Source organism: Miniopterus natalensis, chromosome 4 (assembly GCF_054644295.1).
Source record: "Miniopterus natalensis isolate mMinNat1 chromosome 4, mMinNat1.hap1, whole genome shotgun sequence".
Lineage (NCBI taxonomy): Eukaryota > Metazoa > Chordata > Mammalia > Chiroptera > Miniopteridae > Miniopterus > Miniopterus natalensis.
In genome coordinates, this window is record NC_142084.1 from 96,836,565 (window position 1) to 96,854,430 (window position 17,866).

The following is a 17,866-nucleotide window of genomic DNA, read 5'->3' on the forward strand; positions in this document are numbered from 1 at the left end:
GCCCAGCTGGAGATGCGCTGCTTAAGTGCCTCAGGACGCGGCTCCGTCTCCAGGCAACCGCGGGCCCCGCCCATCCCCGCCCTTAAAGGGGCCGCGCAGCCTTAGGGTTCTCTGCCCTTCGGCTCCTGGCCAGGTGGAAATCTGGAGCTAGATGCACCTGACTTGGGTTTTCCCAGCTGTTAACGGCCCGGTGGCCTCTCATCCTTCAGCTTCACCGTAACACAGGAATAATTCAGGCGTTTAGTTTTCCTTTGCGCTGTAAACAAATTACCCAAACTTGCTTAGTGGCTTAAAGCAACACCAAGTTACCATCTTACGGTTCTGTAAGTCAGCCCAACAGGGCCAGTTCCTTCTGGCAGCTCCAGGGGAGAATTGCCTTTTCCAGCTTCTAGAGGCTGCCTTCCCGCATCTTCCAAATCAGAGGTTGCACCTCCCTGGCACAGCTGGGAGAGGTTCCAACATTTAAGTCATGGGACAGACTGGGCCCAGCCAGCCACACCAGGGCATGTCCCCCACTTCTAAAGGCCCATTCCTTAATCACATCTGCAGAGCCCCATACTCAAGGGTTCTGGGATTAGAACATTGCCATCTTTGGGGCCAGAAACCCCAATTTGCAGAGTTCTTGAAAATATTGAGTCCCTGAAGACAGGCGCACAAGCATAGTGCTCAACACAGTAACTGGTAATAATTATTACTTGACTGTCTCCTTACAGCTAAGAATGACTTCTAAGTTTGCAAATGGAAGCCCTCTCTCCCACGAGGCCCCGGACCTGGGCAAGGCAGGGAGAGCAGAGGGATGGCCTACACTTCAGTGTACACCAACCACCGCTTAGACTCCACAGTCAGCATTTTTATGTGCATTTTTGGCAGAGTTCAAATGGGACAAAATTCCATGAAAAACTTTGACAAAATACAGAGATTCTTCTATCTCTAGTACCACTCAGGGCCAGTAACTAGAACATCTTGCAGTTTGCACCCCAACGAAACCACATCACAGCATTAAATTACAGACAAATCCAAACCTTTTATTTCCCTTTGCCTACTGCCCTGGCCGCTCCAAATAATATTTAAAAATCACCTGGGTTGTTTTTTTTCCAGCTGGGCAGAGAATCCCCACTGGGTTCTTAAATTTTAATGTGCATCAGGGTTGAGAAGCACTAACCCAAAAGGATCATAATTTTAAACTTATGAAATTAAACCATTACAAATTTAATCATCAAGGGCTTAAAGTTGCAGCCTAACATAATGTTGGGCCAGAGCAGAGGCCTGCCTAATTTCCAAAGTGCTCTTCCTGTTTTTGAAACATGTGCTCTTGCCTGTACACACACACAAACACACACACAAAGGCACACAGAGAGACACACACACACAGACATATAAACACAAGGACACAGACACACACACAAATGCAGAACAAAAAACACTGCAGCAGTGCTCCACATGGTTCAGAAGGTTCTTAACATCATTTCTAAACGGCTCTGGTACTTTTTAAGTAGCAGGCTAATTTTGAAACAAAAATAAAACAAAACGATAAAAAACCCTGCCTTTCAAAGCAGAAAAGTCTGCAATAAGCTGCCTTGTTCTATAAAATGAGAAATGTCAGTTTTGAGAAATGACATCCAGATTAGCGATGTGTCTCATGGTCGGCCTGCCGTGGGGACAGTTCCAGGGATGGTCCATCTCACCCATGTGGGTGATGAGCTTCTTCATCTCACTTGTGTTAAGAGCAGTTCCAATCATCACCTGAATATGAGACACAACAGTTTAAAGTTTTACTGGGTTTTGGTTAGAATGACTCTTCAGCCATATTTTTCTTTATAACAACTGGACAGGATTACAACTCAAAAACAACACTGCCTGAAAAATCTTCCCCCAATGAACCCTGCCTTCTAATATCTCACTGTGAAGCCAGCCCTCCTTGGATCCTTCACCTTTACTCGAGATGCCAACCTCACTTATCCCGAATCCAACCAGTCTCAACAGCACCAGCATGACCTCTCTGCCAGCCACCCTCACCTGTCACCTCAGCAACTGCAGTGACCTCCTAACAGCCTCCCTGCTTCCCCGCCTTGACCTCGTCCACCATTCTCCACTCAGCAGCCAGTGACTCCTTTGAAAGGTATGTCAGATCTAGTGGCTTCTCTACACGACCCTTGCCATCACCAGAGTAACAGCCCAAGCGCATCACCTAATCTGGCCCTCAATGGCATTCAAGTCCACACCTGCAAGCATACAACCCTCCCTCCCACCTCCAGCCACACTGTTACCCCTCTCTCTTACACAAGTGCATAAAGTACCTGCCTCAGGACCTTGGTACTGGCTGTGCTCTCTCCCGGGAGACTCTCCTCCAACGTCGGCATGCCTCGCTCCCCAGCTCCATTTATGCTTCTGTTCCAATGCCCCTGCCTCCTCTCAGTGAACCAGCTCTCCTTGTCCACCCCTCTGTGGCCCTCATCCTGACTTTTCTCCATAGCACATATCACTATCTGACAGATCCAGGGGAATGAGCAGATGCCAAGGCAAGCAGAGAGAAACTGAGGCCCTGAGAAACAAGGTGAGGTGGCGAGAGGTGACAGGCCTGAACCTGGCACCTCCTAGAGGCAGAATATAGGGCAGGACTCTGTCACATTGGAGGAAGACATACAAGTTAACAGAAACAGACAAATATCACTCAGGGGTGCTGTGCCTGAGTACCAGGGAGAAGCTACTTCAGTCAGGTGCTCAGGACCTAGGGATAGGCAGGAGCCAGGGATGTGATGAAGGTATGTGAGGTGGAGAATCCAGGCAAAGGGACAGGCAAGCACACAGGGCTTGAGGCAGAAGGGGACAAGCACAACTGGTCTGCAGACAAGATCAGCAGATGGGACTGAAAGGGCAGGACAGCTGGAGCCCATGCCCTCAGGTGGCAAAGGAAAGTCCAGGACAATTGACAGGTTCAGGTGTGCTGCCCAGAGGACAAGAGCTGCAGCTGGACGGACCTGCGTACCATGACCCGTAGCCATCACAGCCACATGGACAACGCTGACTGCTCAGCAGCTGAGCTGGTGACTTCTGGGGACCACAGCATGGGCAGACCCTCCAGGCCCTGGCAGAGGAGTTTCCTTTACTTACAGACTTTCGACAGGCTCTGGAGGCAAACATCTGTCTGACTCGGGACGGCCGGCACATCACCCCCGGGCTGTCACTCAGCATGAAGATCAGTTCATCTATGTCCTGGGTCCCAAAGGTCCAGTTTTTACTAGTTGGCAAGGAAATCAATTTAGCCCTTTCAGTGACTGGAGCTAAAAGAATAAAATTTGGAGAAAAATTCATCAGTTGGAAAATGAGTTTCATTTGAGTGCTATGTGTACCAAACATTGAAGAGGGGGCCATCTTCACAGCTGATAAAATATGTGGATCTGTAACCTCAGAGACTGGTCCCCACTCTAAAAGGACAGTTCTATGGCTCTACGTAATAACTCACCATTTTCATCGATAACAAAGTCAAAGCCATTCTTTCTAAATATTTCCAGATTTTCCAGCAGGATAGCTTCATTGACAGCTGTTAAGTTGAGAGTCTGGGGTCTGAAAAACAAAGGAGACAGTCAAACCGTATTCAAGTCAAACACTTAGCTATAAAGCAGAAATAAAATTAAAACAGTAAGTCCTTGAATTCATTGCAAAAAGCAACATGAATAACACTTTATTGAGCTATGTGCCTCTCCTGTCACAAAGCTTTCTGAGAATTTCCTTTTAATTTTCTTTTAAAAGTACATTTTAGAAGTTAAAGTACAAAAGTAGTTTGCTTTTCCTCAACCTGCAATCCCACCCCAAGGACCCCGTCTGTTTTGAATCCATAACAATGTAACATAAAAAATGCTGTTTTTCCCCTCCTCACAATAAAGACAATTTGAAAAGTTGGGTTAGGTCATTACAGGCACTTGAAGAGAGTAAGCAGCATTTGTTTTGTACCCTGCCCCTTCCTCTGCCTGTGCTGTTTCTCTCTCCATCAACCATCCAGGGATGCAGCCGTGTCCTAGATTTAGCGAGTACTTAGTGAGACAGACACTGGTAAAGGCATGACACAGAATGGTAAGAAAACACAGACCTGGTCTCTGCCCTCATGGAGTAATAGTCTGGGGGGAAGAAAGGCGTTGATCAAACAGTCTAGTAAGTTTTAGTTACTACACTGAGGATCAGGAAGAAGAGACACATAGTGCCCTAAGAGCAGAGCATGAGACTTGCCCTAGAGAGGGGGCGGGTCATGAAATATTTAAGGAAATTTTATAAAGTAGCTTATTCAAGGTCTTTACTCTTAGCACTCACTTCTGTTAAAAACACACACAATGCCTGAGTGCACCTCAGAGGAAACAGAGCACTCCGTAACCTAGGTGTGCTTTCCCAGCTAAGTGACTGCTTTATGGTACGTTTCTTCATGCCGGGACCTACTTCTGCTGGGATCTGAGTTTATTTCTCTACATAGTTTAATTTCCCCAAATGACAATCCATGCCCTCTTCTTATAAATTTGCTTAAGAAAAGATTTCCAGTTTACATAGTATGCCCTCACACCAGCATGTGGTCAGTTGCCAACATTCAATCTGGCAAAGGGGAGGAAGATACCAAAATCCAGTGACTAGTCACTGGAATTCTGTACTGTAGCTGAGGACTGACACACAGGCAGTGCTGTCCTCCTGAACACACAAATTCCACATGCTACAAAGAGATGTACTACGTACTACAAACTGCCCTTCATCAGAAGGGTTTTCTGGCCAACAAGTGACCGACATTTTTTGATAGCTAAAAAGGCTGAATTTTTATAAGATCATAGCTGTGTGACCTTGAGCAAGTTATTTAACCTCTCTGTGTGCCTGTTTTCTCACTGGTGAAATGTTGATGGTAACAGTAACTACCTCATAGGTTTGGGAGAATTAAATGAATTAATAGACATAAGTTGTTTCAACAGTGCCTAGCATGTAATAAGCACTCAGTGGCCCTGGCCAGTGTGGCTAAGTGGTTAGAGTGTCAGCCCAGGCACCAAAGGGTAGCAGGTTTCATTCCCAGTCAAGGGCACGTACCTGGGTTGCAGGTTCCCCTGGCCCTAACCAGGGTGCATGCGGGGGGCAACCAATTGATGTGTGTCTCTCACACTGATGTTTTTCTCTCTTTCTCTCATCCTTTCCTCGCTCCCTTTCACTCTCTCTAAATATCAATGGAAAAAATACCCTTGGGTGAGAATTAACAAAAAGTTAAAGTAAAATAAGCACTCGGTAAATGGCAGTACGACTATTATCATGTAAAAAGTATAAACATCTGCTGATAGATATATGTAAATACACAGACACATGTATAAGCTATTAGGTCTTAAATTCAGGAGGTGAAAAGACACTGAAAATCCCGAATGCTGAAGGGAACCTACACGATCAGCCTCTGACCCTGGAGGACAGTGTGCTGCTGGAGCATCTCAAAGTTGTACTTCTCATCCGTGGCGTGCTGGTCCACGATGAAGAGGTCCGCATCCAGCTTGGTGATTATAAACCCCAAGTTAAACTGACCGATGATTTCCATCTCCGCAAACATCGTTTTACTGCATGAAGAGAAAGTTAATCGTGAGATGTTTCAAAAGATTATTTTTCTGATGGAAAAAATTCAAGAACCGTGATAATCGGTGATCAATAAATGTTTGCTGGATTAATTAAGACTGCTTTTAAAATCACAGTTAACATCACTTTTGGGGGCTGAGAGAATGCCAAGGTAAAGGATAAGCAGCTTTAATTTGGAGCATCTGACGTGTCCTTCTCTGTCAAGTGCACACCTGCTATGACTGTGTGTGAGTGTGCACATGTCTGAAGGGACCTGGCTCTCTTTGCTGCATCCAAATGCACAGTCTCCAGCAGATCACATGCAAAAAAGTTCACCTCCACTAATTACACACTTTTGAAAGGAAGTATTTCCTGAAGACCTTTCTCAACGTAAGCTAGGCACTATGAATATCAAAGGAATTACATAAAACTCATGGTTGAAGAATTTACCATCTAAATTAGGCAAAGCCTGTGTGGTCCAGACCAAAGTGCTAGAGCAGTTCAGTGTGATTACTGAGCTGCACTGTGTACAGGGCAGCACGTTTCAGTCAACAGTGAGACAAAGTTTAAAAAAGACAAAAGTTGAGAATTTCAGGAGAATTCAACATTTTAACAAGTAAAGATGTTGTACATGATACTGACAAAAAAGGGGCAGTGTTTCCTATTATCTGTATCGATATTTTTCTTTAAATGGATTCCTTTTCCTTAGCCTCATCCTGAGCAATCTTCTTGAAACCACAAGTATAACAATGTGCTCTAATTTTTCCTCACACATACTGAAATGAAAAATGGAAAATAGCAACACCGGCCCGGAGTGCCATGAATTCCTTACAGGGGGAAAAGTCGGTATGGCTGAAAACCTGGAGGAGGAATGAAATCGGGGTCAAGAAGGCATCGCTGGAGGACAGGATATGCTAAGGAAATCTAAGGGGGAAATTCTTGCAGGGTTTCAGGCAGCAGAAATTGTTCTTTATAGCAAATTCACCTGGTAGATGTTCAAGGCAGTGAAAAGAAATTGGTGAGTAGAGAAAGCCTTGCCAAGGATGCACCAGTACGGTGAATGAACAATTTGTGGAATCAAACTGAGTTCAAATTTAGAGTCTTCGAGAGGGAGGGGGAAAGGGAAAGGCGAGGAGGAGAGGAAACTGGGACAAGTCTGACATTCGGAGATACAAGCCTGCGGTGCAAGGAGGCCCCAGGGAGGACCACCCTGACAGGCAACAGGAGCCAGAGGACCAGGTGCTGGCGCCGAGGCAGCCAGACCCAGGTCTGACCCAGGAGAGACGGCATCAGAGAAGAGCCAGTGACACACAGAGGAGCAAAAGTGGACTCTGGAAGGATTGACCTTTGGCTCACTCACAGCAAAAGGACCAAAAATACTCTGAAGAAAAACCTTTACCTTATTTCCTTCCTGAGTTCCTCTTCTGCTGCTTGATTTTCTCCAGGACAAATCTTTGCCCTAAACTTCCTGTAATTCTGCTCATCTTGTCTGTGCTGCTCTTGGTGCTGTAACTGCTGTATGCGTTTGGCTAAAGAACTCATGGAAAAGCCAAGGGGCACTATTTTCTTGTTAATTTTAACAGCGACGTCGACCTGAGACACTAACGCATTCTGCTTGTTAACTGACTCTTGAGGGATGTCAGAACTTAAAGAAATCCCTTCTTTTTTAAAACGCTTGGTGTTTGAGAGATCGGCTGGCTGAGGCAACACTCTAAATTTACATCCACCGTCTTCTTGGTCTAAATGGCATTCCATGTCTGAAAAATGACGCCCAGTTTCTGGTAACTTCTCATGCGACTCCATCTTTTCCTGTGAACACTTGTCTTCAGGGGAGCTGGCTGCTCGGTGGCTGCTGCAGTGACTGCCCTCGCCCAGGGTGCTGAACCCTTCCTCTGAGCCAGCAGAGGTGCTGCCATGCCCAGAGTCCCTATCTGCTTCCCCCCTGTCCTCATCCGGACTCGTCCCCCCTCCCGGAGAGCCGGACAAGCCTGCGCCCACGCCAGGTGTCTGGGGGCAGAGGGCATCTGAGGGCCTAGAAGAAGGCATGCTTCTCCTCTGTCTTGGAGAAACCCGGCTCTGTCCCGCTGACTGCAAGCCCTGAGGCTTGTGCCCTGCTGGGTGACGAAGGGAAAAGGCTTCCCGCAGTCTGGAAATGGTCACCGCCCTTTTCTCTTCTCCTCTCGAACCTAGAGAAGCAGGATTCCCCTGCTTCTCTGGCAGAGGGTTTTCCATTTCTGTCCAGTGTGGTTTTATTAAGTGACCTAAGCAGACAGAAACAGGGGAGAGTGTCAGGAAAAAGAGGACACTTTTACATGAAAAGCACGTCACAAAAGAGGCGGCCCAAATTGATAAGACATAGGAAACTGTTCTACATTAACCATAAAGAGATACAAATGAAAACCTCTAATGAGGCCGTCATCTGCTCACTAGAATGGGTAGAATTGAAACAACAAAATCGCCAGTTTGGCTCAGTGGTTAGAGCGTCGGCCTGCGGACTGAAGGGTCTCAGGTCTGATTCCGGTCAAGGGCACGTACCACGGCTGCAGGCTCAATCCCTGGCTCTGCTCGGGGCTCGGGCGGGAGGCAACCAATCAACATGTCTCTGTCACATGGATGTCTCTCTCCCTTCCACTCTCTCTGAAAAGCAGTGGGAAAGTATCCTTGGGTGAAGGTTAAACCACAACACACGTTCACAAGGATGAGGGTGGCACAGGGTGCTTCAACACAGCGAGAGCTGACTCAGCACCTTCCAAATTGACGCCCCACCCTCGGGGTGCTAGGGAACAAAAGGATAGAGGTGCTCCTCGCCTGCCCACCCTCACCTCCTGGTACCCTCACTTTGCAAGCCTCATCCCACAGCAGCTTCCTCTTGCTGGAACAATGCTCATCTGTCACCTTAGCTTCCCACCGAACCCCAGGCTCCACTTCCTCAGCAGCTCTCTGGTATTTTCCCCCCTCTGAGGACAGAGCGATAGGCACCTGCTGCCTCCATCTCTATTTACAGACCTGGAGATTGCAGGGCACATTGGCTTTAAAAAAGCATCCACCCAAGGAGTAGATCTGGCAGTCGGGGGGTAATGGCTAATCCTTCCCTCCACCAAGGGAGGCAACAGGGGCTCAACTCAGGCCCCTCTCCCACACGCACGTGGTTTGGATGAATACAAAGGAAACTACTTCAAGAAACAGCTAATAAATTAGGATCAGGTAGTAAAATAATGACTGTGCGCATTATTGCAGGTGTCAGATCAGTTCTGTGATGTGAGGAAACAAGGCAGGGAAAGGACCTCCAAAAACTCCTTCCTCTCTGAAAGAAATGAGAAAAATGGGCAAAAACTGTCAAAATCAACTTTCTCGAACTCTGGAAATGAAAAGACTGCAGCAATCAGTTGAGTCTTGGTAAGAACATATCTCTGGGCACTAAATGTGGTAGCTCATGTTCTTTTCAAACAGATGACTTTTGCCCTGGCCAGGTAGCTCAGTTGGTTGGAGCATCGTCCTGATGCGCCAAGGCTGCGGGTTCAATCCCCAATCAGGGCACATACAAGAAGCAAACAATGAATGCATAAATGGGTGGAACAACAAATCCCTCTCTCTCTCCCCCCCTTCCTCTCTCTCTCAAATTAGTAAGTAAAAGTTAAAAATAAACAAACAGATGACTTTCTAGTGAGACACATTCTTTCTATCTAGAAGAAGAGATTTTATTTCATGTCAAAAACACCCTAAGGAAAGTATCACAACAGCTGTATTTTAGAAGATGTTTATATACTTGCAGTTTTTTACCTTCGATATTCAGCAGTGGCTGCTGACTGACGTTCAGTTTGCTGACATCACTATCAAACATTCCTATCAAAGACGTCTTTAAAACTGCCAACAGAAGCTTCTCCTCTTGTAGGAAAATCTGCCTTTTATCCGGAGTAACATTGATATCAACACATCCTAAGGCAAAAAGAAAGGACACTTTATTGTGTTTAACAATAGAAATTTAACAATAAAAACTTCCCCACCTACTATTTTATTCACTTGTGCTGACCAAACGTACTATCAAAGACATTACGGTGTCCAGATTATTATTCATAAACCATAAAATCCACTCAAAACATGGAAAAGATGAACCACTTTTTAAATAGACAAAATATGCAAGGATTTGAATGGGTAAGTTGCAAGAGGAAAAGATCAAACACATGAAAATGTGCAGTAAACCTGTAAATTAAAGAAAGACGTCATTTATCACCCACTGGATTTGGTTAAAATGATAAAACCTAGCACGTAGTTGGTATGTGTGAATTGGTACGCCACAGTCATATCCACTAGAGCAGCCATTCTAATTCTAGGAATTTATCTAAAGGAAATAGTCAAATATAGAGATGATTACTTAATTATAAGGACAGGATTTAAATTTCCAAAAACTGAAATACATTTTAAAAGTTTAAACTTAAGATATATCCATACATTAGAATATGACTGCAGCTATTAAAATTATGTTTCTGAGTAATATTTAATGATACAGAGAAGAAAATGTTCACATCTAAGGATAAAGAGTTCTACCCAAAACTGCCCAAAATTATTTTCTCACCCCAAAGGATATGGACAGATAATGACATATTTTTAAAGGTGTGCACATATATATTTTCTAAGTACCTGGAAAAAATACTGGCTAACAATAAACCAGAATTTTAACCATCAGAATAAAAATACGAAATAAATTATTTTTCAAAATCAGGGAGAACACTTAGTTCACATTCTCCCTTGGCTGACATGAAAGAGTCACATTTTTCTGTTAATATAATTAACATAGTTTCAAGTAGAAAGCAGAGAAATCTGTATTGAGAAGAAAAAAAGTCTGTAAAATAAAACTGAAAGTCTGTAAAAACAACAACAAAAAACACACAGCCATTAATTATTACTACCAGAGGCTGTTTCCAGTCAGATCAGAGCTTTATAACTTCATTGTGTTCTTTTAGGAGTAAGTCGCTGATTTTACTGAGATGTCAGCAGAACTTACCCGAATCAACAGAAATGTTAAGAACGACAAACGGGTACTGATGTCTGTTATACATGTGGTAGACCTCGTTCACAAGTCTGGAAACCTACCAACAAAACAAGGATTAGAAGAGCGTAAGCGTTCCCTTCCCCTGGGGTTCTAACAACATGCTATTCTAACCAACCACTAAAGGGATACATTTTTAACAGCTTTCAAGGAGTTCAACGGGCCTGCAATAAATTACACATATTTGAAGTGTACAACTCTATAAGTTTACAATCAAGAGAATGAATATATCCACTACCCAAAAAAGACTCCTTGTGCCCCACCGTCACAGATTCCTAAGACTGAATCTTTTTTCCAATCTAAAGATGCTCTTGAAGAAATGCCACACAATGCAGGTGCAGTTTAAATACTCATAAAACACATTCAAATGTACCTAGAAATGTATTTATATGGCTTTAAAAAGAAAACTTGCACAAAAAATTTTAAATACCTTTGCCGGGTCACAAGGCCGCCAATTGATAAAAAAGAACTGTCTGTCTGTTGAACTCCGTCCAGCACCGTGAGTACAGTGAGAGATGAAACCTGAGATGCTGTTCAGTGTGAACAAGGGTGGGAGTCCAGAGTGAAAAGGGTTAGAGACACCTAGAACATGGCACATTCTTAAAGTAGAAAAGAAATAACAACTTAACACCTAGTGGCCTGCCACTAAGTGCTAACATTTTGGTTAATGAGCATTCCGGTGAATCATAAAAACACAGACCTTCTGGAAGGCTCTAAAGCTCCGGCAGCGCAAATCTGCCACAGGCAATGCCATGAGTTCAAAACCATTTGCTTCAGCTCTCCTCTCACCTTCCCTATTAAACAAGGAGTGGATCTCACCACAAACTCACATTCTAGACCGTTTGTGCTGTCCCCACCAGCTGTCCAGGGAATCCAACCACTTGTCACCAGGATCTCTGCCCACATTCCTTGCCCTTTTAATGTCTGTTTGCAAACTTGTATCTACTGCGGTGCTGGTAAGGTGCTCATTCCACCTGAGACCAATCTCAGGGATGTTTGCATTTCCGTAAAAATGACGCCTTAACATAAATAAATGAATCCCCATCTTTAATTCCAGGCATACGCCAAAGGCAAGAGGAGGGAGGGTAAGCAATACGGACCTCACAGGCCCAGTCCTGCTTATGGAAAACGTCTGTTTTTCTAACATTAAAAGTAATGATGCTGGGCTGGACTTCGGGTAAGGCATGAATTAAAGGAAATACAGCCTCCACTGCTCTCTGCCAGATCCCAACAAAGTGAAACATTATACATAAAATAATTTTTAAAAGTTATTCTAAATGTTCACTAAACATAATCTTTGCTGCAAAGACTAATTCAATAGAAAAAACCCTAAAATGCACCAGTTACCCAGAATATTGCTTGAATAAGTAACTAACTCCTTTATATAAATACTTTCTCAGCAGTAATACTGCTTACAGGTGTGTAATGGGCAAAAGAAACTAAAAGCCTTAAAATCACTACCCTTAAAAACAAGAAACTCATGAAAAATAAATGTTCGACTGTCATTTTCCTGATGGCAATTTACTCACCAAAACTGATTCTGCAGAGCATCCGAGCAGCTGAGCCCGAACTCTTCGCAGACGGTGTCACTAGGGGGCAGCTGAACAAAAGGAATGAGTCTCTGCAACTAGAAGAAACCAGGATTCACAGTCACATCCAGACAGACAGAAGGAACCTAACTTCGGAAACAAGGACAGGAGGTTCTAGTGTTTTCTTTCCTAGTCAACGAGCCACATGAGGGCACAAAGAATCTCCACAGCTGCTTTTTGCCATACAATAATCTTGATTTTTCTCTAGAAAGATGAGACACTTAGCTCCTTATTCATAATCAACGTTATTGCCCACAATACTCGGTATTTTTTCAGGCAGAGAGCAAAAGTGTTGTTTGATTCTCTACAAGAGTAAAATAAAAACTCTCAAAATTCAAGATTAATTTTTGCAATAGGTGCCCAATAAAAAAAAATCAGTTCTTGGATTTTATTTTCCATTCTATTTGAAAGGACAACGGAAACCTGCCATAACCACCAGAGTATTAAGATATTTTTAGCCAACTGGCCACCGCTACCTGTTTCTGCCCAAACACAGATCCAATGTTGTCCCTTATGCTGGAGCTTCCGCTTGTGCTGACCACAGGCTGTCGTTTTCCTTGTCCCACCTGATTGGTGCAACTTACACGGATGCCCGCGGAAATGATACAGTATGCCTGGAGGATATGGACCATTTTGGCAAACTCCTGTTTAAAAAGCACAGGCATAAGACTCAACAAGAGAGCAAGAGGAGAGTAAAGTACTCCAGCAGATCCTCTGCTGTGCGTGTTCGTTACAGTCTCAATGCTTCTGGAAGCTGGGGTCCAGAACTGACCGCACCTTTTTAATATTCCTTTGAAACTCCTTATGGCGCACAGGCAGTGTGTAAAACAGCTGCTGGACACTGACTGTTGTCCCTCTGGGCCGTGGGTATGGGGTATTTTCGATGATTTTCCCATTGTGATCAAACACCAGTCGAGTCCCAACCTTTGCAGATGAGTGGCAAGTAGAAATGGTGACGTCACTGAAAGAGAATGCCAGGCGCGGCAGGTCAGAGACTCATGAGTGCTGGACATCCGGACATCACATGCTCTCTCACTTCTGCTCTCTTAAGACTCTCAAAAGAGACGATGATCCCTCTGAGATAATCAAGAGAGTTCAAATGGGTGAGAAGCCATCATAAAATCTAAGGTTTGGCACCTAATAAGATACAGAGTTCTGTAAATGCTTCGTTGTGGTAAAACCTTTGATACTTGCTTTTCTAGTTGAACTGAAAAACGATAAAAGATCTCAAAACTTATATATTTACTATAAAAATGTATTTGCTTTGTTACTAGTGTTCTAACAAAAATTTTTTTTAAAAAATATATCTTTATTGATTTCAGAGAGAGGAAAGGAGAGGGAGAGAGAGATAGAAACATCAATGATGAGAGAGTCATTGATTGGCTGCCTCCTGCATGCCCCTGACTGGGGATGGAGCCCACAACCCAGGCATGTGCCCTGACTGGGAATCGAACCCTGATCACCTGGATCCTAGGTCGAAGCTCAACCGCTGAGCCACACCCAGCTAGGCCTAACAAAAATTTTTAAAGGATCCAAAAGATATTATAGTTCAAATGTAGAAGCAATTATTTATAAAAATTCAGACTCTTTTGTGTAACTAAATAAATGCTTCAGTTAAATTTTTTCCTAAAAATTGAAATTAAAACCAACAGTATCTATAATTTAGTATCCATACATTATTTTAAAATTGAGAAGTCACTACTTGACTACGGGTAACAATTTTTTAACAATACTATTTGCTTCATTTCATTCATTCATTGCTTACCTCTCAGAGGTATTACCACTGAGATGGGTAGTAAGATAAAACAGAACACAGAAGCCAGAAGTTGAGACATTCAAAAGGAAAGGTGTAAACAATAATAACTCTAATCACTCTTTTTAAGTTTCAGAGAGATTTCAACAAGGAGCCAAGTTAGTGGGTAAAAATGTTGCATCACCTTAGTGCACAAAGTGAGCTCAGAGCTTCCCCCCGAAAGCCAAAAGTTTCAACCTGAGTTAGGTCAGCAAACTCTCGAATCTTTGAAGTGTGGTGTTTCAGAGCTGAAAGAAGAGGTGCAAAGTAAAGACCAGGATATCTCAAGTGGCATAGCAATGAACATACACAATACCCATCAAAGTAACTGGGTTTGAAAAGCTGTTTTTGTGTTTACTCAAATTTTTAAAATTTTTGCCCACATATTTTAAAAAAGGGTTAGAAAAATTCAACTTACTTAAGCCTTCAAAGTTTTCTTCCTCTACCCCGCACCCATTGTCCGCAACTTCAATGAGATCTGCCCCATAGTCTTTAAGCCTTAGATCTAAGGATAAAACATTTATTTCTCAAAAAATTGGTCCATGCAAAAGCCTTTCCATTGACAGTATTTATAACTTACATATGCAAATTTGAGTCATAACTGTATTTATTTAAATGTACTATTGTCATTTTATTTTTTAAAGTCTTTCTTGGCTATTTACCAGCCCTAATAAAATAGTTTTGTTTTCCTTCCTTTCTCTTCCTTTCTTTCTTTAAAAAGAATAATTTCAACATACTTATTAAAGAGAACAGGCTCTGGAATCAGACTTCCTGGGGTCATATTTCACTAGCTTTATAACCTCAAAGAAAGTAAATTCCCTGTGCCTTAACTTTGTCATTTGTAAAATAAAGATAATAATAAGAATGGTAATAATTCCCTATCTCATAAGGTTATTCTGCAGATCAAATAAGGTATCCCATGCATAGTTAGCACAATGTTTGCCTAACACATAGTAAAAACACAATAAAAGTTAAGTGGCATTTTTATTACTACCTAGCTAAGTCCTAGGCACATAGTAATTTATTTTATTGACTAAATTTAAGAACTAAACTTAAGTTAAAAAATAATTTCTCAGTATACCAAACATGAGTATCTTATTACAGTAACAAATGTTACTTGGATAAAATAGCATAAACTATTTCCTGTGGCTTAAATCCCCCAAACTTACCAATATTAGTGGCACCGGCATCCACACTATTTTCTACCAACTCCTTCACAGCAGAGCTTAGACTCAGTACCACCTGCCCAGAACAAATCTGATGCACCGACCTCCCATCGATAGGCTTGATGACCTTAGCAAGTTCTGTACTAAAGAAACCAGTTACAAGAAACACAGTAAGTATGCATTTATGTATTTTTCATCCTGGCTTTAACTGTAGGAAGTAATTCATCTCGGTTAATAGTTAATGGGCCTAACGTGTCCATTCATTACATAAACAGATGCATTTATCACATTCATAAACATTAAGTGTTGTTCTACACTTCTTAAACATTTATCAAAAAAATATTCTGACTAGATGCTCGGAATGCAATATTTAAAAATGTAATTATACTGGGATCTACATAGAGGAGACACATGTGTCCCTCAAGCTATGGGGCCAATGATCTTTTGCAACGATGGGACCTCCTTTCTTGAAAAGTGAAAGCAACAGTTCTCACACAATTTAAAAAACCAAGCCCTAGCCGGTTTGGCTCAGCGGTTAGAGGGTCAGCCTGCGGACCAAAGGGTCCCAGGTTCAATTCTGGCCAAGGGCACGTACTTCTGTTGCAGGCTCGGCCCTGGTTGGGGCGCATGCAGGAGGCAACCAATTGATGTGTGTCTTTCAAATCAATGCCTCCCCCTCCCCTACCACTCTGAAAAAGCAATGGAAAAAATATCTTCTGGTAAGGGTTAAAAAAAAAATTAAAAAATACACAATGCTTATGTCAAAACCAGAACCACCTCAGAAACTGGGTACCGGTTGAAAAACTATTCCCACAGTTGCCTTTGAATCCTCACTCCAAATGCAGGCTGCCAGCTGCTGCCTGGGCAAAGACCCCCGGAGTTCCGGCTGCAGCTGCTCTAAGAGTTTTCCAGCCCGCCTGTGTCCACATCCTTCCGACTCCGATCCGTCGGCCACGCTACCACCACCCTTACTTCAGAAAGCACCAACCTGGTCAGATAATTTTTCTGCTGAAAAAACTTAGCAGCGTCTCACTGTCTGCCACGTGAAGCTGACAGTCTGGTCACCGCTGGACCCGGTGTCCCTGATTTCCTCGCCTCCACAATTCCCCTACACTGCGGTCACGGCGAACGGCCGTGTCCTGAACAGAGCAGGCTCCCTTCTGCACGGCTCCCTGTCTCTCTGGTCTCGGTCCTGCCCGCCCTCTGGGCCCTGCAAACCCCTGCCCGCCCCAAGGACGCCTTCCCTAAGTTCATGCCCTCAGCCATTTCTCGTACAACGTTGGATAGCTTGGGTGGCACAGCACACAGGGGCCAGGGGCTACACGACCCTTTCTGATACGTATTTGGCAGGGTGCAGAGGAAACACTTAAATGCGACCCGAAACACCAACCTCAAAGAACTCACGCACCCCTGTGTTCATAGCAGCGCAGTTTACAGTCGCTAAGATCTGGAAACAGCCCAAGTGCCCATCAGCAGATGAGTGGATGAAAAAGCTGTGGCACACTCACACCATGGAGTACTACGCAGCCGTGAAGAGGAAGGGCCTTTTAGCCTTTGGAACAGCATGGAGGGAACTAGAGAGTATTATGCTGAGTGGCATAAGCCAGGCAGAGAAAAGCAAGTACCACATGATCTCACTCATATGTGGAATCTACTGAACAAAATAAACTGAGTAACAAAATGGATCCAGAGACGCAGAAGCACGGACCAGACTGAGGCATCTGAGAGGGAAGGCGGGGAGGGGGCGTGGGTGGGGATTCATCAAAAAATGTGTATGTTTATAAGCATAACCCCTGGACACAGACACTGGTCTGGGGAAGGCCTGTGGGGGGGGGGGTGCGGGGGGCAGGGGGTCGATGGGGATAAAAAGGGGACACCTGTAATACTTTCAATAAAGAAATTAAAAACAAACACACAAAAAAAACCACCACTTAAATGCGAATTCAGGCGTCCGACACTGAAGGCAGAGGCCGCGCGCAAGCCCCGCTGCCCGAGTTCCACGGCGCGCGCCCGCCAGCCTCGCCTCCCACGGAGACCGAGGCGCTGCATTTTTTAAACGGCGGCTATGCAAATCAGCGTGTACCTCGGGGCCTCCCCCAAATGACCTCTTTTTTTTTTTTTTTCTTCCAAAAAGAGAGAAACCTTCAGTCTCCTGGGGCCTCATGCCCCACCTCAGGTTCACGGCCGTGCGGCGGCCTGGGAGCCTGCCCGGGAGCGGGCCGGCCGCACGGGGCTCCCCACGGGGCGGCGGTCGGGGGGCGCTGGGGAGCCCGCTCCGGGGCCCGCGTGCCGTAGGCTCCCCGGGCGCCCGGGGCCTTTCCGCCTCCTCCGCAGGAACGCCGTGCGCCTCAGCAAGGGCGCCGGCGAGGGCAGGCTGCGAGCGCCGCTCACCTCAGCCCTCCGGCTCGCTCCATGGATGCAGCTCGCTCGCGCCTCTGGACTCGCGACAGTTCCCACCGCGGCTCCCACGGGGGCCCCGCCTCCGAGCCGCCCATTGGCTGCTCCGGGAGCCGTGCCCCACCCCTTCCGAATGGGGCGGAAACCGAGGCTCGCGTCTCCTTCTCGCCGATTGGTGATAGGAAAAGCCGAGGTCGTGACGTTCAGAGAGCCCGGGCCAATGAGAGCGCAGGAACCGCCCCTTCCCAAGAGCGCCCGCATCCGGGTCGGGAGGGAGGATCGGAAGGGAGGTGGCCGCGGTGCGCGGTGGTCTCGG

General features: G+C 44.8%; 1 protein-coding gene across 1 annotated transcript; it reads right to left on the reverse strand.

The window, feature by feature from the left end:
• Positions 1-1,439: 1,439 nt before the first annotated feature.
• On the reverse strand, positions 1,440-17,592 carry PMS2 (PMS1 homolog 2, mismatch repair system component). Its single transcript, XM_016208801.2, has 15 exons — positions 17,545-17,592; positions 15,157-15,296; positions 14,406-14,492; positions 14,133-14,235; positions 12,973-13,156; positions 12,672-12,839; positions 12,136-12,233; positions 11,037-11,136; positions 10,562-10,646; positions 9,340-9,495; positions 6,959-7,820; positions 5,397-5,564; positions 3,464-3,564; positions 3,112-3,281; positions 1,440-1,743 (listed from the first exon to the last, which is right to left on the reverse strand). Exons 1-15 carry the CDS (start codon positions 17,565-17,567, stop codon positions 1,600-1,602), a joined length of 2,589 nt encoding a protein of 862 aa, XP_016064287.1. The 5' UTR covers positions 17,568-17,592; the 3' UTR covers positions 1,440-1,599.
• Positions 17,593-17,866: the final 274 nt, after the last annotated feature.

Excerpts from the sequence above, each read along its gene's own strand:
- PMS2 (XM_016208801.2), bottom strand. The coding sequence starts at position 17,567 with ATGGAGCGAGCCGGAGGGCTGAG. Across the intron at positions 10,647-11,036 it reads GGCCTTGTGACCCGGCAAAG|GTTTCCAGACTTGTGAACGA; the intron begins GTATTTAAAATT and ends TTTTGTTGGTAG. Across the intron at positions 5,565-6,958 it reads GAACTCAGGAAGGAAATAAG|TAAAACGATGTTTGCGGAGA; the intron begins GTAAAGGTTTTT and ends CTCTTCATGCAG.